The 27,088-nt window shown below is 57.7% G+C and overlaps 1 protein-coding gene across 1 annotated transcript in view; it reads right to left on the bottom strand.

Moving 5' to 3' along the window:
* The window catches only part of LOC129126583 (uncharacterized), a 311,266-nt gene that overhangs the window by 274,998 nt on the left and 9,180 nt on the right, over positions 1–27,088 (bottom strand). Inside the window, exon 2 of the mRNA XM_077191255.1 lies at positions 26,654–26,936. Coding sequence (XP_077047370.1) covers positions 26,654–26,936 — 283 coding nt within the window. The remainder of the gene's footprint in view (positions 1–26,653; positions 26,937–27,088) is intronic.

The following is a 27,088-nucleotide window of genomic DNA, read 5'->3' as shown; positions in this document are numbered from 1 at the left end:
AATTCTCAGTGACATAATAGAGATACAAGGGTAGGCATTGAGAACTCCTTGATTCCCCTGGATCCTATTAGGTGCTGGCTCCAGTCCAACATTCATTAATATTTGTGGGTGTGGATGTTGTGGCTGCCCCATCCCTGGAAATGTTCCATGCCAGGCTGGATGGGCTTGGAGCAATCTGGGATGCTGGAAGGTGTCCTGTGGCAGGGGGTGGGACTGGATGAGCTTTAAGATCCTTTCCAGCCTGAACCATTTGGGGATTCTGTGATTCCATGAACACGTCCACACCCAGCCTTACTCCAAACGTGTCAAGCAGGGACGGGGGGTTGGCAGTCCCCAGACAACAGTGGGCAGGAGGAGAAGAAGCTGGCACGGATTAACTGAGCTGCTCTCCACAGAAAGAGCAGCAAGGGGGATTCTCAGCCAGGACCAGCCCCAGAGGGACCCGGGCTCCTCCCTGGATGGGAGGGGGAATGCAAACAAGAGGCGTCACACATTCCTCTGTGCATCCCTCACCTGCAGCTGGCCTGAGGAGGGGGCCAGCTCACGGCCAAAGGGAAGGGTGTGTTTGTGCAGCATCCCGGCTTCCATGTGGGCCAAAGCAGAGGCAAACTCCCGTTTGATTAATGAGCCCTTGGATCCAGCTCCCTGCCTCCCTCCGCGTGCAAGGAGCACGATCCCAGCAGCACGCACTGCTGGCCTTCAAGGGCTGGCTGGGGCAGCTCCTGATAGCGCTGTTTATTCAGCTTCCCCAAGGAAACAGTGTGGATTTTATTAAATGATCCCATCAGTGTTTCTCCATGCTGTCAGTGCAGACTCCAAAGGATGATTCCTGTTGGCTCGTAGGTCTTTGTCCGCGCACCGAGAGCAGCAGCCAAGGACAAAGCGTTGCGGGACGGGGCGGTGGGAGCCCTGCTGCTCTGGCTGCGCGGCCCTGCCGGGCTCTGAGCCCCCCGTGCCACATGCCAGGCCACAAAGGGGACAGCTGGCCCGCCAAGGACAGTGACACGAGGCACAGGGACACCTGGGACTGCCCTTGGTGCTGTCACACTCCCGCATGGATGGCTTCAAGGGAGAGAGGCACAGCCCATGGAGACCCAGCCACAGGCAAGGTTTTTATGCTATTTGAAGTGGCACGGATCCTTTTATCCCAGAAAAACGGCACCTGTTTGTCACCTGCTGCTTCTTAGCCCTAAGAATTACATTGATACTGCCAGGCCAGTTTTCTGCCTATTTTTGCCATTTTTCCACCCCATCATTCCCTGATTTTATTCCCCAAACCAATTTTGCCTGTTTTCTATGTGTGCTGGTTTTCACCTCAGGAGTGAAGCAAATAATCCACTCAGTGAAGAAAACACAGCTATGAAGTGGAGGACTGTCCCCTTTGGGACACAAAAGCCACAGCCACCCACACTTGGACAAAGCAAGCTGTGGCAATGCCAGGAGTGACTGTGCAGTCAGTATGGATGGAGCCAGGAGTACATTCCCCAGGGAATCCTTCACATGGGCTTGGAGAGGTGCCCAAAATGCAAAGCCCATTCTTTTCAGAGTACTCCCCTGTGTTGCTCTGAGTTTGTGCTGAGGTTGTGGGAATGAGCCAATCCTGGGATGTATCTTCCCATACTGAAAAAAATCCAAGGTTTTTGCTGGCAGGCACCACCTTTGTGTGTGTGTGTGTGTGTCCAAGGGCTTTGCTCTCAAAGCTCACCCTGAAGATCCACCAGATGCCTTGGTCACTTGCTCTCTCTGCCAAATGAGCAGAGGGCTCATGCTCTGGGTGAGGGGGGTCACAAAAACACATCCAGCAACTCCATGGCCCTGTGAGCTGCTGAAAAATCAGACCAGAAGCTCTGGAGCTGCTTTTCATGCACATGGGATGGCTGAGTGAGCCTGCTCCTCACCCTCCTGTTTAAACACAACCTCTGCCCTCAGCTGCAGTGAGAGTGTTTCACCCTGTGCGAGGCTCCCAGGGAAGATCTTCCTCTTTGGGAAACTGCAGGTGGAGTGGATGTTTTGAAGAGGCTCAAACCTCCTCTCTCTCACCCATGGAAGGTCACTGTGATCACTGTAAAACAGAGCTTTCAAGTGTTTGGAGCCTAGCCTGTGACTTCCCCACTGTTTTTGTCAGCACCTGCACACCCCAAATGTTTCTATGCCTAAAACAGCACTACTGAGAGCTCAGAGTGATGATGTAGAGAGGATTTGGGGGGAGCCTGTGCAGGATAGCAAAAGTGCAGCTCAGTTTCTGGCATATTTTGGGTTAAAAATCATCACATGCTGCAAGCCAAAGTCAGAATTGAACCAAACAAAAATGCATTTATCATCCACAAGTCTAAGATCCTGCAGAATCAAGAAGCTTTCCTTGCCCAGCTTTGGAAAGATCACTTCTCTGGCCTAAACCCTACTTATGCTTCTTGTTTCTTCTTTATTTACTAATTTTTTTTTTTTTTTAATTCTTCTTAGGTCTTCAGTTTATTAAGCCATCGTCTAGCCATCCATTGCACTGCAACAAACCTTGGACCAAGCTCCAGGAGCTTGTGGCAATGGCCAGAGCAGCTCTGCAGGGACTGGCTCACAAGGGCTGGGGCAGGGTGACAGTGTGTCCCCTTGCAGAGGACAGGCACCAGCACACAGCTGCTCTCCTTCCCTCCGTGCTGGCCACTCAGTGGGTGAAGTGTTTCTTCTTCTGGCTGCAGAGAATGAGGCTCCAAAATCTGGCAGCAGTAACAAGGAAATGGAACAGCCTTGCCTTTCTTCAGGGTGAGGGCTGCTGTGTCTGGATTTCAGCAGCTCTCAAAAGACCACCAAGCCAGCCCATTTCCTGCCACTCCAGTGGGAAAGGGTGGCATGAAAGCCCAAGTCTCAGGTGTCCGCATGGACATGCCTAAGCAGAGACAAATCACAGAATCCCAGAATGGTTTGGGTGGGAAGGGACACTAAAGATCATTCATTCCACTGCCTTCCACTATCCTATTGCTCCAAGCTCCTTCCAGCCTGGCCTTGGACACTCCCAGGGATCCGGGGCAGCCACAGCTTCTCTGGGCAGCCTCTTCCAAGAGCTGCATCCAAAAAAGTCACAGAGGCGTCTGCGTGCACTTTGCAGGTGAATCCCTCACTGGGGCAAGGAGATGAGCTCAAGCTCTGAGTCTTGCAGGGAAATGTTTCCCCTAAGCCAGCATAAAGACTGACTATGTTACTACAGGCTGGAGAAACCCCTGAAATAGTGACAGACAGCTGAAGGGAAGAATATATTGGGAAGGGAATCATCCGGCCGGCTGGGAAACGCAGGGCTCTGAAAGGGGATGGGGCGGCACAGGAAGAACATTCCTTTCTCACTCCAAGCGCCTGCAGCCGCTCGGGAAGCATCGGCCGGGGCCGCCCGCTCGCAGCCCGGGGCCGGCAGCGCTGCTCCTGCCGCGGGCAGATGCTGCTCTGGGCGGCCGCAGGCTCATCCCGGAGCAGCACCATGGATGGAGAGCGATGAGGTGCCCGGCAAGAGGCAGCCTGAGCCCCAGATGCTGCGGGGGGCTGGCGATCGCCGCCTGTGCCGGGTGCGGGCGGCCGCGGGCGGCGGGGTCACCCTGCCCTGTGGCCACCGCTGGGCTGCGCGCATGGAGAAAGAGGGAGAGGGCAGCGCGGGGCTGCAGGGCTGTGCTTTGCAATTCCGCGCCGTGCTCGCTTCTCTCTGCCCTCGGAAGATGGGGGGAACTGCAGTTGCTTCGTGCTCTCAGCTCAAACGGGGCTTTACAGCCCCTTCCCCACCTTGCCGAGGGGCACAGAGGAGTGGATCAGCCTCAGAGCAGGGCTCCTTTCCAGCACCCTGCTGCTCATCTCCTTGTCTCTGCATCTGCTTGGCCACACTGTTTCATTCATTTGTCTGTTCTTCCCCAAATTTCTGAATTATTGTCAAAACCAGGGCTTGTGGATACATGGAAGTGAAGAATGAAACCCCTCTCCTGCGTCTCAGGCTGACAAAGCCATACTTGGGATGTCAAGGCCAACCCAAATGACCAGATGAGAGGAGGAACTGCTGAGGCAGCCCCTGGCTCCCCCTTAAGCAGCACAACCCCCTACACTGTGTCATGGTTTGACACTGGCACAATGCCAGTGCCCCCATGAGAATACCCTCTCCCTGGTTTCTGCTGTGAGATGGGACCAGGAATAAGCACAGCAGGCTCCCACTTGGGAAAAAAAATATTAACTAAACTACAAGGGAAAGGAAAAAAAGAAAAAAGAAAAAAAAAGAAACACACAAGGAAAATGAAAACTTCACAAATACATCTCCTCCTCCTCCCCACCAAATTCCCAACACAACACATCCCCCAAATCATCGACTCTCAGTCCGGCACCACCCTTCAGAATACTCAATCCTCATTCATCAAGAGGAGAAGGAGTCCTTCTTGTGCCAATGGGGACCTCTTCCTTTCATGTCCAGCGCTCTCACCACTGAACATGGACCAGAGCTGCTTCTAGGGTTGTCTTTTTAAGGATGCTTTGTCCCGATCCAAAAAGGGCACAGTCTCTCCTTTGGGACACCTGTCCCCCCATATTTCACCCCCTGGGGCCGAGGGGCACCAACACTGAACCCTCTTGGTCCTGAGGCATTGCCTCCCCCTGGATGCAGTCTCTGTCACAAGGAACATGGTTCTGTCCATGGCTGTACAAAAAGAGTCCAGCAAAAGCCACTCCATCATCACTTCCCACTAGGATTCTTCTCTATTCTTCCAACATCTCTCACTTGCCCAGACCTCTCTCACACTTGCCCATTTCCTTCCTCATCTTCCACTCTATCTCTCTTCTAGGAAAGGTCAATGTTCTGTAAAGTTCTCATTCTCCAAAAAGGGGTTAAAAGCTCCTACAAGCGGCCGGCTGCACCCCCCCTTCTTCTCCGTCCCAGCCGTGCTGCCGGCACAGGCCCATGTTTATCAAGGTTCAAGGTCACAGTCCCAGGCACCGGCTCTCTCTCTCTCTCTCTCTGTCTCCCGGGGGGCTGCCCGATGGCTCCCGGTGTCTCTCTCTCTCTCTTCCACCCTTCCAGCCCCGGGCTCAGGCCTACCTCTCCCGGCCACATGGCTTTTCCCCTCCGCCCGCCCAGCCAGCAGCTGGGCCGGGGCAGAGACCCGAACTCTTTCCCGCCGGAAACCCAAGAGAACTTCCCCCGCGAGTGCTCTGCTTTTAACCCCTGTGTTCTCAGAGGCGTGTCCATGTCCCAATGGCCAGGTAAAATGCCAATATTAAAGCCTGAATATCCATTGGCCAAAAACACAGCATCCCAAAAAACACATTTCCTGTCAAACCACCACAGGGCTTTTGGGGGGAGATTTATTGAAAATTTAGTGAGTTTTTTAAAATTTTGGTGAGTTCCACTGGGATGTTTGAAGATTCCCTGGGGCTTTTGAGGGTTTTCTTGTAATTTTTGGGGATTTGTGGGGTTTTAGTGGAATTTTAGGGGGGCTTTGGGGCATTCCCTGGGTGTGGGGAAGGGCTGAGAGGCACCAAAATCTCCTTAAAAGCCCCAAAAGTCCCAATAAAACCCACAAAATCCTTTGAAATCTCTCAAAATCCCATTAGAACACTCTAGAATCCCAATAAAAGCCCATAAAATCCTTTGGAATGCCAAAAACCCCAAAACTCCTGATTAAACTCCGCAAATCCCCCAAAGATGTCCCCAAATCTAGAAAAAGTCCCACAAAATCTCCCCCAAGATGCAAAGAAATCCTGGCAACACCCAAAACCCCCCAAATACCACCAAAAATCCCCAAAACCCCAAATCCCCAATTAATCCCTCTGAATGCCACCACAATTCCAAAAAAATGCCGCAAAATCTCCTAAAAATCCCAATAAAACCCCAGGAATTTCTGAGAATCACAAAAAATCCCAACAACATCCCAGTAAAACCCCCAAAATTCAAAAAGAGCCACAAGAAATTTCAATAAACCCCCAAACTCCCCCAGAAAAACTCCCCCTCAAAATGCCAAGAAAATCCCCCAAAATCCAAACCCCCCAAAATCCACAAAACCAGCCACTCCCAGTCAATCCCAGTGTGATTCCAGTCGCTCTCAATGAGATCCCAGTGTAACCCAGCATGGACACAGCTGCTCTCACTGGGATCCCAGTGTGATCCCAGTTGCTCCCAGCATAATTCCAGATGTTCCTAGTTCCTCCCATGATGATCCCAGTAGCCCCAAGAATAGTCCCAGTCCCTCCCAGCAGGGTCCCAGTCGTGCCCAGTTGCCTCCAGGGCAGATTCAGTTTCCCCCAGCATCGTCCCAGTTGCTCCCAGCATGGTCCCAGCTGTTCCCAGTGTGGTTCCAGTGCCCCCAGTATGGTTAGAGACACTCCCAGTATGTTTCAGTTACCTCAGAATGATCCCAGTCTTTCCCAGTTCCTCCCAGTTTCCTCTGGCATCATCCCAGTTTCCATCTGTTGCTCAAAGGGTGGCCCCAGTTGCTCCCAGGATGATCCCAGTTGCCCCAGTTGTAGTCTCAGTCCTCTCAGCATGGTTCCAGAACCTTCCAGCCGATCCCAGTTGCTCCCAGTGGGTCACATTTTCCTCCCAACATGGGCCCAGTAGCTCCCAGTAAGCCCCAGTCGGGTTCCATTCACACCCAGTATAATCCCAGTATGAGTGTAGCCACTCCCAGTATGATCCCAGTCCCTTGCAGTCTAATCCCAGTTGCTCCCAGTCACTCCCAGTCTGATGCCAGTGCCCCCAGTGGGATCCCAGCTGCTCCCAGCATGGGCCCAGCTGTTCCCAGTGTGCTTCCATCACTCCCCTATGGTTACAGACACTCCCAGGATGGTCCCAGTTGGACCCAGTTGCCCCTGCTCTAGTCCAAGTCACTCCCCAGATGATCCCAGTCCCTCCCAGCATGGTCCCACTCACTCCCAGTTGCCCCCAGTGTGGTCCCAGTTCTCCCCAGCATGGTCCCAGTTGTTCCCAGTGTGGTTCCAGTCCCCCCAGTATGGTTCCAGACACTCCCAGTATATCCCAGTTGCCCCCAGCATGTCTGCAGTCATTTCCAGACACTGCCAGTGGCCCCAGTAAGGTGTCAGTTATCCCAGTATGATCCCCCAGTCATGCCCAGTATATCCCAGTTGCCTCCAGCATGCATCCAGTCCTTCCCAGTTCCTCCAGTTTGCTTGCAGCATCATCCCAGTTTCCCTCAGCTGCTCCCAGTAGCCCAAAGTGTGATCCCAGTAAGCTGCAGTTTGATCCCAGTCACACGCCAGCCCTTCCAGTGTGGTCCCAGTAAAATCCCAGTTGCTTCCAATCTCTCCCAGTATGGTCCCAGCTGCCTCCAGCGTGGTTCCAGTTGCTCCCTAGATCAGCCCAGTCAGTCCCAGTATGATGCCATTTGCTGCCAGCGTGCTCCCAGTTGCTCCCAGTCAGGCCCAGTCTGGGGGATGATGTGCAGGGTGTGCTCCCAGTCACTCTCAGATCCTCCCAGTATTAGTCCAGTCCTTCCCAGTATGATCCAAATAGGAGCCCAGTGTGCTCCCAGTCCCTGCCAGTATGAACCAGTTGTGCTCCACATGGTTCCAGTTGCTCTCTTTCACCTTCACTTTTGTTCCAGTCACTCCCAGTATCTCCCAGTGTAGGCCAGTTCCCTCCAGCATCTTTCCAGTTCCTTCCAGTATGATCCCATTTGCTCCCAAGCACTCCCTGTCAGCCTCAGTGTAGTGGCACTCACTGCCAGAATGATCCCAGTCAGCTCCAGCATGATCCCAGTTCACCCCAGTATAAGCCCAGCAGTTTCCAATCACCCCCAGCATGCACCCATTCAGTTCCAGTTCCTCCCAGTTGCTCCTAGCATGTCCCCAGTTCCCCCAGCTGTTCCCAGTAAGACTCAGCACCATCCCAGTGCATCCCAGTAATCCCATTTGTCCCTAACATGGTCTCAAGTGCCCCCCACAGGCTCCTACTCACTCCCAGTACGATCCCTGTATGATTGCAGTGTCCCTAGGTGCAATCACAATCTGCCCTGATACGGCAGTATAATCCCAGTATGATCCCAGTATGATGTCAGTACAAAGCCAGTACAGCCCCAGTCGCTCCCAGTACGATCCCAGTGCAGCCCAGTCCCTGGCAGTGCTGCCACTGCTGGGATCCCCCAGGCCTGTGTGCGTTCCCCCCTGGCGGATGTGCCGAGAGGAGCCCCAAGGGCTGGCAGGGGCCAGGCAGGGTCCCCAGCAAGGCCCAGTTTGGATGTGCAGCCCCCAGTTTGCCCAGTTTGCCTCTCCTTTGGCCCGGGCCGGGTTCCCCCCGCCCGCAGCGGCTGGGAGCAGCCGAGAGCCCCGCGCTGCCCATGCCGACCTGGCCCGGCTCCATGGCCGCTGCTGCCGCGGGCTGCGAGGGCTGCGGGAACGGGGCACCGAGGGTGTGGCTGCTGCTGGGGGAGGAGGAGGAGGGAGGGAAGGGCAGGGATGGAGGGGGAGGAGGAGGCGGGGTAAGGGGGGAGGAGGAGGAAAGGGAGGAGGGATGGAAGGGGAGGGATGAAGGCGGAGAGAGCAGCAGCAATGGAAGGAGGAGAAGGAGGTGGGGTTAGGGAGGAGGAGAAGGGATGGAAGGGGAGGGATGGAAGTTGAGAAGCCGGTGGGCATAACAGAGGAGCTGGAGGGGGGATGGAAGAGGACGATGGGAGGAAGAGGAAGAGGAGGGACAAAGGCGGATCAAGGCTGAGCTGAGGGAGCCACGCAGTCTCGATCCCTGCCTGAATTCGAACCCCCCACCTGTGGGATCATCGCCCCCCCATGGCTCCGGTGAGCGGGGAGGGGGAGCCCCGCCCGGATATCCCGGGGGGTCCCTGGGTTGGGTTTTTGGGGGGATGTTTGGAGAATGGAGAAGTCCAAGGCTGATGGGAAAAGGCCCCTCGGGGGGACATCGGGGGGTGGCGGTGGCGGCTGCCGGCAGAGGCAGCCTGGAGGAGCAGAGCCCTGTGTCCCCCAGGAGGCCAAAGTGGGGAGGCCAGAGAGGGGGGAGCGCCGCCATTGGCGGGAGCCTCAAGAGCCTGGAGAGGGGCAGGGGGGACTCCTTGGAGCCGCTGCAGCGCAGAGCAGAGAATGAGGGGAGAAGGGAGCCCGGGAGCCCAAAGAGCCCCGGCATCCCGAAATGGGGAGAGCCAAGAGGGGGCACTGCGTCCCCAGAGACGACCTGGGGGGATCTCGTTGCCCTTGCCTGTGGCACGGAGGCAAATCCCATGCTGTCCTTGTCCTTCCTCGCCCAGAGCAGGAGCTGAGCATGGAGAGCAGGGAGGACAAAGGCCCGCGGCAGAACCTGGTGGCAGAGGCCGTTTTGAGCGGCTCCACGGCGCAGGAAGCCAACGGGGAGGAAAAGGCCCGGAGATGCCACACGAGGAGGGGCTGCAAACGCAGATGGCGGGGATGTGAGGGGGAAAGAGCCAGCCTGGGCCGGGAAGGAGGCCGGAGATGGAGCCAGAGCTCGGAGCTGGTGCTCCATGAGCAGCTCCATGATGGGGAGAAGCCCCACACGTGCGTGGAGTGTGGGAAGAGCTTCAGGTGGAACTCGGAGCTGATCAAGCACCAGAGGATCCACACTGGGGAACGGCCCTACGAGTGTGGGGAGTGTGGGAAGAGCTTCAGCCAGAGCTCCCAACTGATCAGGCACCAGCGCATCCACACTGGGGAGAGGCCCTACGAGTGTGATAAATGCAGGAAGAGGTTTCAGACCAGCTCCAATCTCCTCCTGCACTATCGGATTCACAGAGAGGAGAGGCCATTCCGCTGTCCTGACTGCAGGGAGGGATTCAAGCACAACTCCCACCTCGTCAGGCACCGGCGCATCCACAGTGGGGAGAGGCCTTATGAGTGTCCCCAGTGTGGGAAGAGCTTCTCCAGGAGCTCTCACTTGACCCGACACCAACGGAGGCACCGGTAAGGGAAGCCCTGCGAGTGCCCCGAGTGCGGGAAGAGCTTCGTGCGCTGCTGCAGCTCCATCCCCCACTGGAGGAGGCACTTTGGGCACAGCCCTGGTCACTCACATTCCCTGTGATCCATGTTGGGAACACTCCTGGCTGTTTGTCATTTGGTTTGGCCTTAATTTTTTTCTCTTCTCCCTCTCTCTCTACTCCAAAATCCAAGAGGGATGGATCTGTCACCTCAAAACCACTCAAATCCCTCTGAAAATAACTGAATCTTAACCCAAAAAGGCTCAATCCTACCTCAAATTCCTTGTTCCCTCCTCAAAAAAACTCAATCCCATGCCAAACTCAATCCATTCCACACCCACCAGGGTGAGATGGGGTTGGAAGGAGATTGGGAGAAGTGGGATCCCAATTTGAAGCAATGGGATGAGGATTGTGTAGGATGTATTTGATAGCAAATAAAACTTTCAGAGTTACTGATTTCTGTCTCGTTCATTTTCAGTCAGTTCTGTTTGCAGAGTGCCACCTTCTCAGCTGATTCAATTCCTATAAAAATCCCATTTTTTAAATCATCTAACCCAAACAATCCAAAAACCAATATTGAAATAAAACCACCCACACACAATTAATTTTTTAAAAATAATTTTAATTTTTCAAGAGTACTTAAGGATGTTATTAAAGTTTAATTGTTTGGTTGAAATGTCTGAGAAATTATACTGGTGTTTGGTTTTGTGTTTAGTATATTTGTAATATGAATTGTTTTACTAAGGTGTGTTAGATTGCTTGGTAGTTTCTTTAGATATTTTTTATCTAAAGTACATTAGTCATCGAGTTAAAATTTTCAAAAGGTATTTCTTGATATATAATTTGTTTATTTATATGCATTGGTAATATTATAGTAATAGTTATTTTTGGTTTGAGTTAAATCATAGTTGGAGTATTGTAAAGAAGAGTTGAGATTTTTTTTTATTATAATTTATTTAATTTCAATTATTTTTTCTTTGTTTATAATTTTATTGCAATTTGTTGAGGGGATAGGAAGGAAGTTCAAGGGCAGGAACATTTTTTCATGGCTGGGAACTGGAATTCCAGACCCTGGGAGTGTGTGCAGGACCCCACAGACTGGGATCAAAGATGGGCTGGGATCAAATATGGGCTGGGATCACATGGATGGGGATCCTGTGGATCAGAACCCTCCAGACCAGGATAGCCTGGAGTGGGATCAAATATGGACTGGGACTGTATGGACTGGGATCCCAGGGACTGGGACCATATGGATCAGGACCACACAGACTGGGATCAAATATGGGCTGGGACTGTTTTTTAAAGTAACTTTGTTATGTAGTTTTTATTTCTGTTATTAATCAGTGAAATAGCTGCTTGTGTTAAACTGCCTGCTTGGATGGGATAACATCCAATGCACACAGGATGAGGACACCTGTACAGATCTGCCAACTATCAGCACTCCCCGTCTGAAGGCAGAGTGCACCAAGGCCCAAAACCTGGAGGTGATAAAGAGAAGGAGCCAAAACCACAGCCAAGAAACACACATGCTCTGAAAAGGCAGACCCAGGGAGGGGCCATGTAAAATCATTCCTGGAATATGTAAAGTAGTTTATGGATATGCATGAGGCTCTATGAATATGCACCAGGCTGATGTAAGGGGAAAGGTATTTCAGGGCAATGCAGATTCCTTGGTTGTGGTTTTAGTCCATTCTTATCACCTCCAGTGTTTGGGCTTTGGTCTATTCTGACTCTGAGAAGTTGAGGTTTTGGGATTTTTAGTATGTTGTGGATGGAAGCAAAATGGAGGGCACAGTGTTTTGTCCTGGGTTTCTTCTTCATGCTTCTTCCTTCTTCTTCATGAGTTTGGGTGGCTTTTTGTATTTGGGCAGAAATTCCACATTGCAGGCTCTTTGGGATCAGTTATTGGCTTAAACAGGAAAATAATCTAGGTGTCAGTTCCTAATTGGATAGTTTAGTCTTAAAAGACCTTGGAACAAGAGATTGTTGGCCATTTTGTGCCTTCTAATGAAAAGCTGCTGAACTCCCAGTAATGAGGCTGTTTTACTGATAAGAAATAATAAACACTTGAGTCCGAACATGAATTACTGTCTCAAGTGCCTTCAATCCAGAGCCAGTGAAACCAACAACTGGTACCCCACAGCTTGAGGTAGTGCCAAGGCAGAACTTGTTCATGCTCTTTTCCCCTGGTGATTTTCTACTCTCGTCCAGACTCTGACAGCAAAGCCGTGCTGGTGACAAAAGATTGACCTTGGCATCCTGGGGCACTTTCTGGGTGGGTGTTTGAATCTGCTTTTCCAGGCCTCGGGCTGAGCAGGGTGAGGCCGAGGCCTGGGCCCCTCCAGGCGGCGCCGGGAGCGCCCGGGGCAGCGGCGAGGGGCGGCCCTGAGGGGCGGCACAGGGGGCATTTCCCCCGAGCGGGCGGGCGGGCGGGCGGCGGGGAAAGGCGCCCTGGGCACAAGGGCAGGCACAAGGGCCCCGGCTCTCTGCAGTGCGGGCGGCCCAGCGCCAATCGCTGCTCCCGGAGCCGCTGCCAGGGCCGGGTCTCCTCCCCGCCGCTGACCCTGCACCTGCAGCGCTGCCTCCGCCTCTGCCGGGCTCCCCGGCACGGACGGCAAGGACGTGGACACGCTGCAGCAGGGGCCCAGCAGGGACACCCAGATGGTGCCGGGGCTGCAGCTCCTCTCCTGCAAGGAAAGGCTGACACAGCTCGGCTTCTTCAGCCTGGGAAAGAGACCCAGCCTTGATCCAGCTGTGGCCTTCCAGTACCTGAGGGCAACACACAAGAAAGCTGGACAGGGACTTTGTACGAGGGCAGGCAAGGACAGGACAAGGGAGCATGGATCCAAATGGAGAGAGATTAGGTTTAGGTAAGGGATTCAGAAAAAAGGCTCTCCTGGAACAGGTTGCCCAGAGAAGGTGGGCATGTCCCGTCCCTGACAGTGTTCAAGGCCAGGCTGCATGGAGCTCTAGACAAGCCGGTCCAGTGCAAGGGGTCCCCAGCCACAGCAGGGGGGTTGCAGCCATGGGATTTTCCAGATCCCTTCCAAGCCAAACCATGCCACGACTCCATGATTCTGGGATACTTCCCCTCCTCATCCTCTGGCAGAAAAAGAAACTTGGCCCCAAGTTCCACACTGCAGACCATGTCTTTTGACAGCCTGCAACTGTGTCAACAGAGACAGAGATGACATTACTGACACGATTTCCCTTTTCTACTTGAAAAGTAAATGCTCTGCTCCTGTCCACTCTGGCAAAATTGTCAGAAGACACAATTGTTCCCCATGAAATGCTTGGTCTCATGCAAAGAGGAAAGAAGCCAGAAGCCAACACTCTTTGTTATTGCTACATTGTTTTCTTTGGTTACTTCTCTAATAGGAATGACGTTGGGATGTGATTTGTTTGTTTCTCTCTTTCGTTCCTCGGGGCGCGCGGCGGCTCCTCCGTTGGGTTCGCGGGGGCAACGCAGGAACGGCCGCGAGCTCCGGCGGCTCCGCAGCAGCAGCAGCAGCAGCGCTTCTCTCGATCGGTTTTCTGCTCGACATCCCACTCGCTCGACATCCCCTTCTCCCTCTCACACTCACTCGATTCCCGTTCCGTCCCGTTCCGTCCGTGTTCCGCCTCTCCCAGCCCGGCTGATGCCGCGTCCCGCAAGGCGCCCCTCGGCGGGGCCGCCCCGTGCCCGCCCCTGCCCGGCCCGCCGTGGTTCCGCCTCGGCCGGGCTCTCTCCGTCCTGGCTGTGGCGCCGCTGGAGGAGCCGCTCGCTCTGGTGCTGGCGGAGCAGCGCGGGCTTTTGGCTGCGCCTGGCGCGGGCTCTGGCCCAACCCGGCCGAGGCCCCGGCCCCGAACGAAGCCCCTGCCGCGGTTCCGCCCGCAGCCGCCCCGCTGCCGCCCGGTACCCGCCCCGTGGCCGACAGCGTGGCCGGCAGCTGCCCCACTCCGAGCTCCGCCGCTCGCCAGCTCGGCCGCCGGCCCCGAGCCACCGCAGCCTGGGGCGGCTCGGCAAGCAGCAGCGCGCCGGGCGGGCGGGTGCCCTGGGCAGAAGAGCGGCAGCGCGGTGCCGCCCGCACGGGCGGAGAGGCCTCCCCTAGAGCAGCTCTAGCGGCAGGGCCCGCTGCTGGGCAGCGGCGGCTGCGGCAGCGTTTACTCCGGTCCCCGCCTCGCCGACGGCGCCCCGGGAAGAGACGGGGCCGGCTCAGAGGGCGGCGGGCGATGAGCTCAGCCTTGGCTCGCAGGCGGCCATCAAGCGAGTGACCCGGGAGCGCATCTCGGAGTGGGCGCGGCTGGGGAGTGAGCGGGGCCAGCGGGAGGAGCCGGCGGGGCGTGCCGGGCGGGGCTGAGGAGAGGCCCGGCAGGGCGGCAGCCGGAACGCTGCGAGGGCAGCGAGCGTGGAGTGAGCGGGGGCCGCGCAGCGCCCCGGGCCGGGCCATGGCGAGCCGCGGCGGGGCCGGGCAGGGGCTGCCCGAGGCACAGCGCAGCATCGGCCCCGCTGACGGCATCGCGGTCCCCCCGCAGCGCAAGGGCGCCCTTGTGGCCCTGGAGCTGGCGCTGCTCTGGATGGTGTCGCGGCCTGGCTTCCCCAGCGTCGTGAGGCTCTTGGACTGGTTTGAGGTGCCCGAGGGCTTCACGCTGCTCATGGAGCGTCCGCAGCGCTGTCAGCACCTCTGGTACTTCCTGCACGAGCGGCGGTTCCTGACGGAGCCCGTGGCGCGGGGGCTGTTCCGCCAGGTGCTGGAGGCCATGGGGCACTGCAGCAGCCGCGGCGTCCTGCACCCCCACATCAAGGCCGAGAACGTCCTCGTCAACCTGGCCACAGGCGAGGCGAAGCTCATCGACTTCGGCTGCGGCACGATCCTCCAGGACACGTTCTACACCCGGATGTCAGGTGAGCCCAAGCCGGGGCCCAGCCGGGCAGCGGAGTTCCCCCCTTGGCTGGCAGAGGGGGAAGAGGGAGGAAAAGAAGGAGGGAAGGAAGGAGGGGGAATCCATCTTCAGCCAGCTGCAGCCAGGTTGCTTTTTGGCAGGGCAGGGTCTGGCTGTTGTGGAACTGGAGCTGGCTGGGAGGGAGGGAAGGAGGGTGGGAGGGAGCAGCATGGGCCTGATGAGCTGCGCCCATGTCCCATAGGAACGCCGGAGTACAGCCCACCGGAGTGGATCCTCTTTGGCTGCTACCATGGCCAGCCAGCCACCATCTGGTCCCTGGGCATCCTGCTCTATGAGCTGCTCTGTGGGCACCTTCCTTTCCACAGCAACGAGGACATCGTCCGGAGCCAGCTCTTCTTCCCGCCCCGGGTGTCTCAAGGTGGGGATGTGCCTTCAAGGCACGAGGGGAAGAACAGGGTTGGGAGGGGCGGCTGGCACATAGGCGTCCTGCTCTTGCAGCTGGTGAGGAGGTGGATCTCCTGGGCTTAGCTGGAGGAGGTGGCACCTGTGCCTCTGTGCTGGTGTCCTCTGCAAGAGAGGATCGATAGGAAGCTTTTGGCTGCAGCTCTGAGCACTCCTGGTGTGGCCTGGGCACTGTGGAATGTGGGAGAGCATGGACAGGAGCCTTGTCCCGCTGAGCGGCGGTTTCTTGTTTCTCTCCGCAGAGTGCCAGCACCTCATCAGGTGGTGTTTATGCATGGAGCCCACAGACAGGCCAGCACTGGGGGACCTTTTTGAGCATTCTTGGCTGCAGGAGCCCTGCCTGGCCCAGGAGACAGCAGAGATGCCTCCCTGTGCACAGGAGGATCCAGGAGCCCAGCAAGAGCAGTGGCACGCGTCTCATGGCGCTGGAAGAAAACCCCGGAGCGTTTCCCTGCGGCCGCGGCGCAGAGGAGAGAGCGCAGCCGAGGAGATGCTGCTTCCGCTGGTCCCCGCGAGCTGTGGAGGCAGCAGCTCCGTGCTGCCCGTCCCATTGGAGAAGTGGTGGCAGTGCGGTGAAGGTGCCACGGACTGGGACAGGGGAAACATCCCCCTGCAGCTCAATGGCATCGTGATGTCCCCGCAAGCCCGGGCACAGCTGGCGCGTTCTTCTGGAGCACGACGTGGAGCTGGGAACACCATCCTGGAGCTGGCCGCTGGCGGGGCAGAGCCGATTGGCTTTGGCTGCGGCCCCTGCCTGGAGGACACGCTCTGCGCCCCGATGGAATCAAGATGAGTCCCCAGCTGGCGCAGGGGCGGGGGGATGCTGGTGCTCCCAGGCACGGCAGGGCTCGGCCTGGCCACGCGCCGGAGGTTCCCCGCTCGGCGGCGCTGGGGAATATTAATTTTCCCTCCGGCCACCGAGCTGCTTTTTGGCAGGACAGGGGATGGATGTTGTGGAAGGGGAGCCGGCTCCTGGCCTTGCTGACAGCTTCTGCCAGCCAGCCTGGCACGGGCTGAGGCGGGGGCAGCCAGCCTGACAAAAGCATCCATCCATGTGGATGGGGGCGGCAGAGGGGGACGGGTTCCCAAGCTGTGCCCCAGCTGGTCTGCTCTGCACGCCCTTGAGGAAGGGGTGCGTTTATGGGCGGGAAAGGTGGGGATTTTCCCCACCCGTGGACAGGTTTAATTCTCACATGGAGTGGTCAGACCCTCCTCAGGCCCATGAAACGGTGACAGGCTTTGTGCTTTTTCTTGTTTCCAGGTCTTGTTTTGAATTGACTTTCGTGCAATTGTTCTTTGTTTTTCCCAGGAGGATTACACCTGGTGCCCGGACCGGACGGGGAAGCGCCTGCAGCGTCCGTGGAGCGCGTCCAGTGCCAGCGCTGCCCCAGGGGCCACGGTCTGCAGGGACAGCCCCTTCCAGAAGGACAAGGACCTGGTTTGGGATCGGCTCCTCTCCTGGCAGCAGCTCTGCAGAGGTGGGCACCCGGCTCCACAGCTCGGCTGGCAGAAGGGCTCCGGGCAGGCGGCAGCGGGCACACGGGCATCCCGCTCTTGCAGCTGCTGAGGAGGTTGCTGTGCCAGGATTAAGCAGAGGAGGTGGAACGTGGCCTGCCCCGCTGCCCTTCTCTAAAAACAGAGAATGGGTTGGGAGGTTTGGGCTCTGAGCACAGCCAGCAGCCTGGTCCGGGCACAGGCCATGGCGGGACAGGGGGACAGGAGCCTGCTGCCACTGACCGTGGCTCTCTGGTTTCTCTCCGCAGGCTGCCAGCACCTCATGCCATGGGAACGGCACCGCTCGGCCTGCCAGCCTGGGAGGGCTGGAGGGCAGCCGGTGTTCATTTGCTGTCAAAAATAAATTGGGTTTTTTGCCATTGTCATCATTGGAGCATTTCTTTCCTCCTTTTCCAAGCTCTTGGCCTCCCTTCCTATAGGGTAATCTTTTTTCTCCTTCCTCAACCGCTTGATGGCATTTGGCAGGGGGGGTTAAGCAACATGAAAAATTCAACAACAGTTCCTGTTGCCAACTGCAGCAGCCCCTTCAAGAGCCCTGAGCTTCCACCAAGGTCAGTGTGTGCCTTGCAAAAGGAAGTGCTTTGCAGTGATGGGGTTGTTGCCCTGCTGCAAAAGCTGGGAGGAAATCAGAAATGGAAAAATGTCAATTTGGCTCAACCACCGCCCAGGTTCTTCATCTTTTCCCTCTTCTCCATGACAGGCAGGCAGTGCTGGACTCCAGCAAGGTTCAAGTTCTTGATGCTCTCTGGCATCAAAGGGATCAAGTAAACTCTTGTACGCAGGGACTACAACAGGGCTGCTTGTCAGAACCCAGGAAATTCCTCTGGCTGCCCTGGAGGACTCGAGCCCCTGCCCAGGGGGCTCAGAGACCCTGGCACAGAGCCCAAGACTCCTGTGCCTTTGATTTAGCCCTTGGAAAAAACAACCTTACATGAAGATTTGTGAGCCATGACAGTTTCAGTAGAATGATAGTGAATTTATCCCAGGGTGGAAAATAGATTTTTGGGGGTTTCTAGAATGGGGTTTCAAGGGGCAAGATGGAGGAATCTGGGCTTGTCCAGCCTTTCTCCTTCTTCTTGGCCTCCATCTTCTGCTGTGATGGTGGCACTTTTAGATTGGTTTACAGTAGAAGCTCACTGTCTAACATAGGTGATAGGTATTGGAAAGTAATTGTAAATATCGTACAGGTAGTTTTTAGGATAAAAAGATAACACTGCCCTGGGGCAGGCAGAGTGCCTTAGACTGTCTTGCTGAGCGGACCTAGGCAGGACAGGAGAAAGAATTTTATAGATAAGATACAAGAAACAACCTTGCGAGCCAGAAATGAAGAGCTCTGACTTCTTCTTCGAGCGCCGGGCTGGGAAAAGAGATTTTGGAACTTATCTCGGGCTCACTCTGACCAGCCAGAGACCCCGAGAGCATGAGTCCGTAAGACGAAATCTTGAAGGATTGGCTCCAAAACATAAATATCCTTGTTGGCCGTGTCTTCTTGACCAAGAAATCCTTCAAAGCTCTTGTAACTACAAGTCTTGCGGCCCTGTGAGCCATGCGGTGCAGATGGGAGCCAAACTCACCATTCCTGTCTATGTAGAAGAGAAGAAAAAGCAATGGCATCATCTGAAAAACTCAGAGGTCCACTCTCTAGCTCCTTCCAAACTCCTTCAAATCACCCAAAGTGCGATTTAGCTACAAATAGATGGCAAGGACTCTTAGTGCTGGCTCTTGGACTCCAGAGCAGCTGCTTTAGAATCTTTCACAGAACCCTGTGCAGTTCTGTGCCAGAAATGGATCATTTGAAGAAACCTTCCCAACTGACTTGCATGGAGGTTTGTTTGAAGGGTATTTGAGGAGAAAGGCTCCCGGCAGAGCTCTGGCCTTTGGCCTAGCTGTGTCCCCTGCTGATTGTCAAGTGTGCCATCAGCTGCAGGGCTTTCTGGGCTAAAACTATCATCAAGTCACTGGGACTTGCTCTTTTTGGCCTCTAAAAGCTGGAGCCACTTTCGGGGCAAATTTGGAGACCTCATCTCTGGGTGGATGGAGCAGCTAGGATTTTCCCAGTTGCTGGGAATGGTTCTCCAGGCCCTGGGTGTAAAACGGGGCTGCCCAGCAAGTGCGGATCTGCAAGATGAGAAACAATTGTCTTGGTTTGAAAAGAGAGGTGTCTGCTAAGGAAGGCAGAAGCCTTCTCTGAAATGGAAAATGTCAATCCCCTCCCTTCACATGATTCTCATTTAGAAATTCAAATGCTCTCGGGGAAAGATATGGGGATAGGACTGAGCCCGCAGAGCCGGGCAGCGTTTGCTGATGCTCTGAGCCCTTCCTAAAGATCCTGTGCGGGCTGTCTCAGACACCTGGGGCCAGGGATTCCTTCCAAGCTGGGCCACTTGGGCTGGGCCGGGGGCGGCCCCGGGGCAGAAGGCAGTGTGTGCAAGGGCCCTGGGTGGCACGCTGCAGCACGGGCACCGTGCCATGGAACGGAAGCCGGTGTCCAAGGCCCCTTTGTGACACGTGGGAAATAGAAGCTTGCCCGGCTGCTGGCAACACGCAACGGGGCACAAGGGGACAGAGTGGTGCCGTGAGGAGCCCCCGCACAGCGCACTCGCTCCCGTCTGACCCAGAGCTTCTCCGCGGCGCTGTTCCTGCAGCTGAGCTCGAGGCCAGAGCACAGGACTCGCTGACCCGTGGCCTTCCTGAGGCTTCTATTCTGCAGCTGCCCTCAAGGGCAGAGCGTGGGACTTGGTGCCCCAGAGTTTTCCCAAGGCATCTCTCCTGCAAGTAGCTCCAGGCACAGCCATGGAGCAGAGACCCCCGAGAGTGCCCAAGCTGGCCCGGGTGGAGGAGGAGGAGGAGGAAGAAGAAGGCCCTGGAGCTGCCCCAGCAGAGGAGACAGAAGAGGTGGTGCCGTTCCATCCACCGCAGGAGGGTGAGTGGCAGAGCTGGGCTGCAGGGCTGGAGCCTGCAGCCAATTGGTGCCATGCCATGCCATGCCATGCCATCCCCTGGGGAAATGCCCGTGGACAGGAGGGAAGAGGGGCCGGGCAGACACCCCGCAGTGGCCGTGCTCCATCCCCTGGGGCATCCCGGGGCTCTCCCTGCCTGGGCAGCGCAGGGCTGGGCTCTGTTCTCTGGCCTCTCCCGCAGCCCCTCAGCTCTGGCTGCGCTCGCTCTTTGCCAGGTGCAGCCAAGGACCAGACTCAAGAGCCGGAGCCCACCCCTGGCCTGTTCCGCAGAGCAGTGCAGGTACCTGCGGCCGTCCCCACCTGGGCCGGGCCTGCTGGCACTGCCCGGCTGAGCCCCGCGCTTGGAGCAGGCCATGGAATGTCCCTCTCTTCCCGCCCTTCCTTCTGCTGCAGGCACTGCGGAGGCTCCTGCGCCTTGGCCGCACAAAGACCGGCGGCACCGGCACCGAGGGCACGGCCCAGCCCGACCCCAGGCCCGGCGAGCTGCGGGCAGAGGCTGCTGCCAGCTCAGCATCCTCGGAGCTCGCAGCAGCCTCTGAGCAGGACACGGCCCAGGGCAGGGCGGAGGCTGACATGGCCCTGACTGAGGGCACGGCCACCACCCACACCCAGGCTCAGGGCATGCCAGAGACTCAGACCATGCCCACACTGACTGTGACTCCTGCAGCCACTCTGGAGGTTTTCCAGAAGGGAGCTGCTTCTCCACAGCAGGTAAGCAGCCTGGGGCCAGGGCTGAAGGCCTCCCAGGATCACGTGGCCCCTCAAGCTACGTCCGCTGGACCCCCTCAGCCTTTGAGGCCATCACAGTGGGCTGGGAAGGCAAGCACTTCTTGGGGGAAGCTGGGCAATTCTCCCTTGGACAGCACTCCAAGTCTTCCCCATGCCGCCTCCTCCAGGTGTTAGCCAGGGTCAGGGACATTCTCCAGAGACTGGCGTCCTGTGTCACCGTGGACGCCGGGCTGCAAATGGAGATTCTGAGCCTGACGGAAGAACACCCTGCTCAAGTGGTGATGAGCCTCCTGTGCTGTGCCCCGACGTGTGACAGGTATGGGGCACAACAGCCTCGAGAGCTCGGTGCTCACCGGCCCGTAGGGCCCCTGGCCCTGTCCAGCCTGTCCAGCGGGCTCTGCCAGACAGGTGGAGAGCTGCGGGAGCCTCGGGCCCCTCAGTTTCCTGAGCCTCTGCCACGCTCCCTCCCTGCCCCTCAGGGCACCGGGGCTCTGTCACCCGGCCCCACGCAGCCGCACGGGGCACGGTGCTGACGCACAGCTCTGCTCCCACAGAGCCGCCGCGCTGATGTGGAGAGCCATGGGCACGTCGGGAGTGGCCGCCCAGGAGGTGCTTCCAGCGCTGCTCTCTGCCATGGAGGAGCAGCCGCCCTACGGCAGCTTCTCCTGCGGGGACAACAAGGCCGTCTTTGCCCTGGCTGTGAGTTTCTGGAGCTGGCCTTTGCGCGCCCTCCCGGTCGCCTCCCCAGCAGCTCTCCCTGCTCTCCCCAGCCTGCAGCTCCCTGCCTGGGCTCAAAGCCAGCCTAGGGGCAGCAAGCCGGGTGCTTCATGGACACCCTGGCACTGAGCGCTGCCTCGGGCTGCTTTGTCTCTTGCAGGCCACTCTGGTGCTGTGGAGGATTGCCCCCATGTCCGAGTGGCACTATGCCATTCTGCTTCATTCTCCCCAACTGTTCGTGGCTCTGTTCTGGCAAATTGTCACCGCCACAGAGCAGATGCCAGGGGACATTGAGACCTGGAGCTTCTGGAGGGCGTGCCGGGAGGAACACGGCCTTCCCTGCCACCCCAACAGGTGCCAGTCGCCCCGTCCTTCCCACGTCCTCGTGGCCAGGGCCAGCGCTCCCAGAGTGACCTGGCCTTTGCTCGGCACGCAGGTTTGCAGCGCAGACCATGAAGGCTCTGCTCTCCCACCTGGGCTTTGGCAAGAATCTGCTGGCTTCGGAGCAAAAGCAGCTCTGGGACACCCTGCTCTGTGCCAACACCCAGCACTATGCAGCGGGTCTGCTGGCCAGGTGAGATCCCTTACTCCTGCCACCACTGCCAGCATTTGTGCCCCCTGCCCAGAGTGCCCCACACAGTCCCCGGGGTTGTCAGCGAGAGGGCCTTGTCAGCGAGGGAGGGCCGAGCAGACTGGAAAAGGCTGGGAGAGGAGGATGCCCAGGAGCAGCTGCCTCCCAAGGGGCCCATGTGCCCTTGCAGAGTGCTGGGGAAAGATCAGCCCTCTGTGAGTCAGAGAGAGGTTTGCCCGCCCGGCTCAGGGCCTTGGTGCCTTTTTCCCCTGGCAGGGAGATGCGCCATGGCTTGAGCCCCTTGTGTCCCTACATGGCCTCGCACCTGCTCAGCCTGCTGATGGGGAAGCAGCGCCGCTGGCATCTGCCCGTCCTGGCGTTCCTTGTGGAGGTGAGCCGGGTGTGCAGCGCTGCCTGGCTGAGCTGCCTCCCAGCTCTCTGCCCTCTGGGAGCCGCAGCCGCCTGGGACGCTGCCCGCGCCCTGTGCTGCTGCTGCTGCTGCTGCTGCTGCTGCTGCTGCTGCCTGGGCCCAGCCCTGTGCGGCTCCGGGCTCCTGCCGGCCGGCTCCCCCATCACTGGCCTGTGCCTTTCAGCTCCTCGAGTGCCTGGACTTGAGCAAACACGGTCCCAGTGCCCTGCTGGTGGTATCCAGGCACCTGCCGAGCCAGTGCAGGGACAGGCTGCGCCTGGCGCTCAGAGGCCTCGTGGTGCTCAGCAAGGAGCCCTCGCTGGTGAGAAGGGGGCAGTGGCTGAAGCCCCGCTGGCAGCATGGGACTGGGCAATGCAGACCTCTGGGCTTGGCTGGCCTTTGGCAGCAGAGGCAGCTGCTCCCAGCTCTCCTGCCTCCCGCCTCAGCTGCCCCAGTGCCCCAAGCAGCTGTTGGTGCTGCGGCCATTCACGGCTTCACAGCACAGCCTGGTCTTGCACACAGGGAGAAGGAATACGCGGCCTCTATCAACACCTGGTGCAGCAGCTGGATGATCCAGATGCAGAGGTGGTCTGGATGAGCCTCTGTGTGCTCACACATATGCTCCAGGACAAAGACCTCCTGCTACCCTTCACCGCCCTGAAGCTGGCTGAGCCCCTCCTGCCACACTTTGAGAACGTAAGGCTCTGTGCCCCAGCCAAGGGCACTGGATGCTACCTGGAAACTTTGTGCCCTGTGCAGTTCTGGGCCTTTGCCCCAATGGGCCTGGAGTAGTTGGTGCTTAGGACTTTTCCTTTCCTTCCAGGACAACAGCCACGTGCAGCTGCTCTCCATTCAGCTCTTCTGCAAGGTGATGGAGCTGGTAGTGGAAGAGGGGGAAGAGCTTCTCACAACAGTCGTGAACCAGAGCCTGCTCCCTCTATTCTTGCGCTGGCACGATGAGAACCTGCAGGTGGCCAAGGTGAGGTTTTCTGTGACGCTGCCGCATCCCTGGCAGGGGGCTCGGCCGCCTCCTGCCCCGGCGCCTGGCGGGCTCCAGCCTCCCCTGGCTGTGGCACAGGGACCCGGGTCCCGCGCCCTGGGCTCTGGTGCCACCTGCGGCTCTCTGCCGCTCTCCAGGCCTCCGGCCAAGCCCTGCTTTGTGCGGCACGCTTCCTGAGGAGGAGGGACCTGGAGGAGCTGCTGACAAAGGAGCGGCGGACGAAGTTCGCCGAGAGCCTGGTAAGGCCAGCCCGGGAGCCCGAGCCCTGCCCCCGGTGCTCGGTGCGGGGCGCTGGCAGCTGTGGCCCTGCCCGGCGCCGCAGCCGGGCCCGCCAGCCTGCGCCGCCCCCGCTGCTCCCTGCCCCGGGCCGTGCGGGCCGGCTCGGCCGCTGCTGGGCGCAGGGAGCGCCCGGCCGAGGGGCAGAGCCCGTGCCGAGCCTTCCCTGCCGGCGCTCCCCGCAGCTGCTGCAGGACGAGAGCCGAGCGGCCGAGCAGCTGCGCTGGGCCCTGCCGCGCCTGCGGAGCCCACAGAGGCCCCTGCGAGAGGCGGCCGTCAGGTTCATCGGTGAGCCCCGGGCCCGGCGCCCCTCCCTGCCCCCGGCCCGGCTGCTGCCCCGGCTACAGCGGGAGCCGCGCCCGGGCCGCTGCAGCCCCGGCCGCCCTCGGCGCTGCCGCCGCCCTCCCGCAGCCGAGCCCTCGGGCGGCAGCGTGCGGCAGGGGCCGGCAGGAGCCCTGCCCGGGCCGGAGGGCGTGCGGCCGCAGGGCTGGCAGCGCCCGTGCCGGGCAGCTGTGCCGCCTGGCGCCGCCACGGGCTCTGTCTTGCCAGGGCTCGCCGGAGTGCTCATGATGGGGCAGAAGGAGGAGCTCCAGGTCCTCACTGAGGGTGAGTCAGGGCAGCCGCGTGGCAGCGAGCACCGCCGGGGGCAGCTGCACATCCCGGCCCCGCAGCTACACTCCGTGCCCGGGCTTGCGGAGGGCTCTGCTCCCCGTGCGGACCAGGGGCGGCGGGGGCAGAGCCCAGAGAGCTGTCAGGGAAACGTGGGCGATCCGTGGCCAGCACCTTCCGGCCCAAGCCCTTGTCTCCCGCTCCCTCCTGGCCATGGCAAGAGCCGGCTGGGATGGCCCTGGCAGGAGGCTTTCCTTGGATTCCCTCAATCTGGCCTCTGACCGTGCCTCTGTTCCTCTCTCTTCCAGCTCTTCAAGCCCTGAAGGAAGATGAGAGCCCATCGTGCATGAGCAAACTGCTTCAGATGACCTTTGAAAGAAGATCTGCAGGACTTTGTTGGTCTGCTGGATCAGATGTACCGGCGTCCATCGGCGATTTCCAGTGCCCATTGAAGATGGGAGCACCTGCAGAGCAGGATGGACCAGCTGGAGCTCCAGGCACAGCTCTGGCTGCTCAGAGCTGAGCCCGTGGCAAGCTCCAGGAGCTCCTGCCATCTCTCTCCCTGTTGGCAGCTCCCTCCCTGCAGCCTTAAGGCCCTGCCCATCCCCTTTTCTGCCTCCCAGCTCAGCCCTCCCCTTCGCTTTCCCTTAATAAACTGTTTGGGTTTTTCACTTGAGCCGCGTCTCCGTGGAGCTGAAGCGACGCAAAACCAGAGCCCGGGGAGGCGCAGGGCCCTGCTGCCGTTCCCCTGCGCGCTGCGTTCTGGGCACGGACAGAGAGGAGCAAGGGCAGCTCAGGCTGCAGAGGTCCCTGTGCCGCTGCTCCAGGGGCCATTCCCAGCCAATCAGAGCGTTTGTCGCTGATGGCTCTCAGTGCCCAGGAGCGGAATTTGGGGCGGGGGGCGGTGACCCCGGCGATGGGGATGGGGCGTGCGGGGGCAGCTGGGGCAGCACTGGTGGCGCTGGGGGCGCTGGGAGCCCCCCTGGCCGCGGGGGGAGCGGGGGGCGCGGGGAGAAGGGGGGCGGGGGGGCCCCAAATTCAACCAAAGGGGGGTCGGGACCCCCAAAGGGAGCAGGAGGGGCCTGGAACCCCCAAAACCAAGCACGGGGGAGGGGATTGGGGACTGGGGGAACGATGGGGAAGGGGTGGGAGAGTGGAGAAAAGAGGGGAATATGGAATATAAAAATCTCAAGTCTTCTTTACAATACTCCAACAATGATTCAACCCAAACCAACAACTATTACTATAATATTACCAATGCATACAAATAAACAAATTATATATCAAGAAATACCTTTTGAAAGTTTTAACTCAATAACTAATATACTTTAGATAAAAAATATCTAAAAAACTAACATGCAATCTAACACACCTTAGTTAAAAATTCATATTACAAATATACTAAACACAAAACCAAACACCACTATAATTTCTCAAACATTTTAACCAAACAATTAAACTTTAATAATATTCTTTAGTACTCTTAAAATATTAACATTATTTTTAAAAATTTAATTGTGTGTGGGTGGTTTTATTTGGATATTGATTTTTGGATTGTTTGCATTAGATGATTTTAAAAAGGAATTGAATCAGCTGAGAAGGTGGCACTCTGCAAACAGAACTGACTGAAAATGAACGGGACAGAAATCAGTAAGTCTGAGAGTTTTATTTGCCATCAAATACATCCCACACACCCAGCCCCACACAATCCCCATCCCATTGCTCCAAAAAGGGATCGCACTTCTGCCTGTCTCCTCCCAAACCCATCTAAGCCTGGTGGCTCTGGAATCGAGTGGGTTTGGCATGGAATTGAGGTTTTCTGAGGTGGGAATGAGCTCTTTTGGGGTAATATTGAACTGTTTTCAGTGGGATTAGGGTTGTTTTGAGGTGACAGATCCATCCCTCTTGGCTTTTGGAGTGCAAAGATATGGAGAAGAGAGAAACATTAAGGTGAAAAAAAAAGGAAAACAAGACACGTGTGTTCCTAACATGGATCACAGGGACTGTGAGTGACCAGGGCTGTGCCCAAAGTGCCTCCTCCAGTGGGGGATGGAGCTGCAGCAGCGCACGAAGCTCTTCCCGCACTCGGGGCACTCGCAGGGCTTCCCTTACCGGTGCCTCCGTTGGTGTCGGGTCAAGTTAGAGCTGCAGGAGAAGCTCTTCCCACACTGGGGACATTTGTAGGGCCTCTCCCCAGTGTGGATGAGCTGGTGCATGATGAGGTGGGAGTTGTGCTTGAATCCCTTCCCACAGCTGGGGCAGCGGAATGGCCTCTCATCTGTGTGAATCCGATAGTGCAGGAGGAGATGGGAGCTGGTCTGAAACCTCTTCCTGCATTTATCACACTCGTAGGGCCTCTCCCCAGTGTGGATGCGCCGGTGCTTGACAAGGGTGGAGTTGTTCTTGAATCCCTTCCCACAGTCGGGGCATTGGAAGGGCCTCTCCTCTGTGTGACTCGGAAAGTGCCGGAGGAGATGGAAGCTGGTCAGAAACCTCTTCCTGCATTTATCACACTCGTAGGGCCTCTCCCCTGTGTGGGTCATCTGGTGCCTGATTAGGTCAGATCTCTGGCTGAAGCGCATCCCACACTCCCCACACTCGTAGGGTCTCTCTCCAGTGTGGGTCCTCTGGTGCTTTATAAGGTCAGAGCTCCTCCTGAAGGTCTTCCCACACTCCCCACACTCGTAGGGCCGTTCCCCAGTGTGGATCCTCTGGTGCCTGATCAGGTTGGAGCTCAGGCTGAAGCTCTTCCCACACTCCCCACACTCGTAGGGCCTCTCCCCAGTGTGGATCCTCTGGTGCTTTATAAGGTCAGAGCTCCTCCTGAAGCTCTTCCCACACTCCCCACACTCGCAGGGCCGTTCCCCAGTGTGGATCCTCTGATGCTGGAACAGGTTCCCTTTGTGTCCAAAGCTCTTCCCACATTCCACACATTGGTAGGGCCGTTCCCCAGTGTGGATGCGCCGGTGCTTCACGAGGGTGGAGTTGCGTTGGAATCTCATCCCACAGTCAGGGCAGTGGAAGGGCCTCTCCTCTGTGTGACTCTGATAG

This window comes from Agelaius phoeniceus, chromosome 28, assembly GCF_051311805.1.
Source record: "Agelaius phoeniceus isolate bAgePho1 chromosome 28, bAgePho1.hap1, whole genome shotgun sequence".
Classification (NCBI taxonomy): Eukaryota; Metazoa; Chordata; class Aves; order Passeriformes; family Icteridae; genus Agelaius; species Agelaius phoeniceus.
This window is presented reverse-complemented; position numbering and strand designations above follow the sequence as displayed.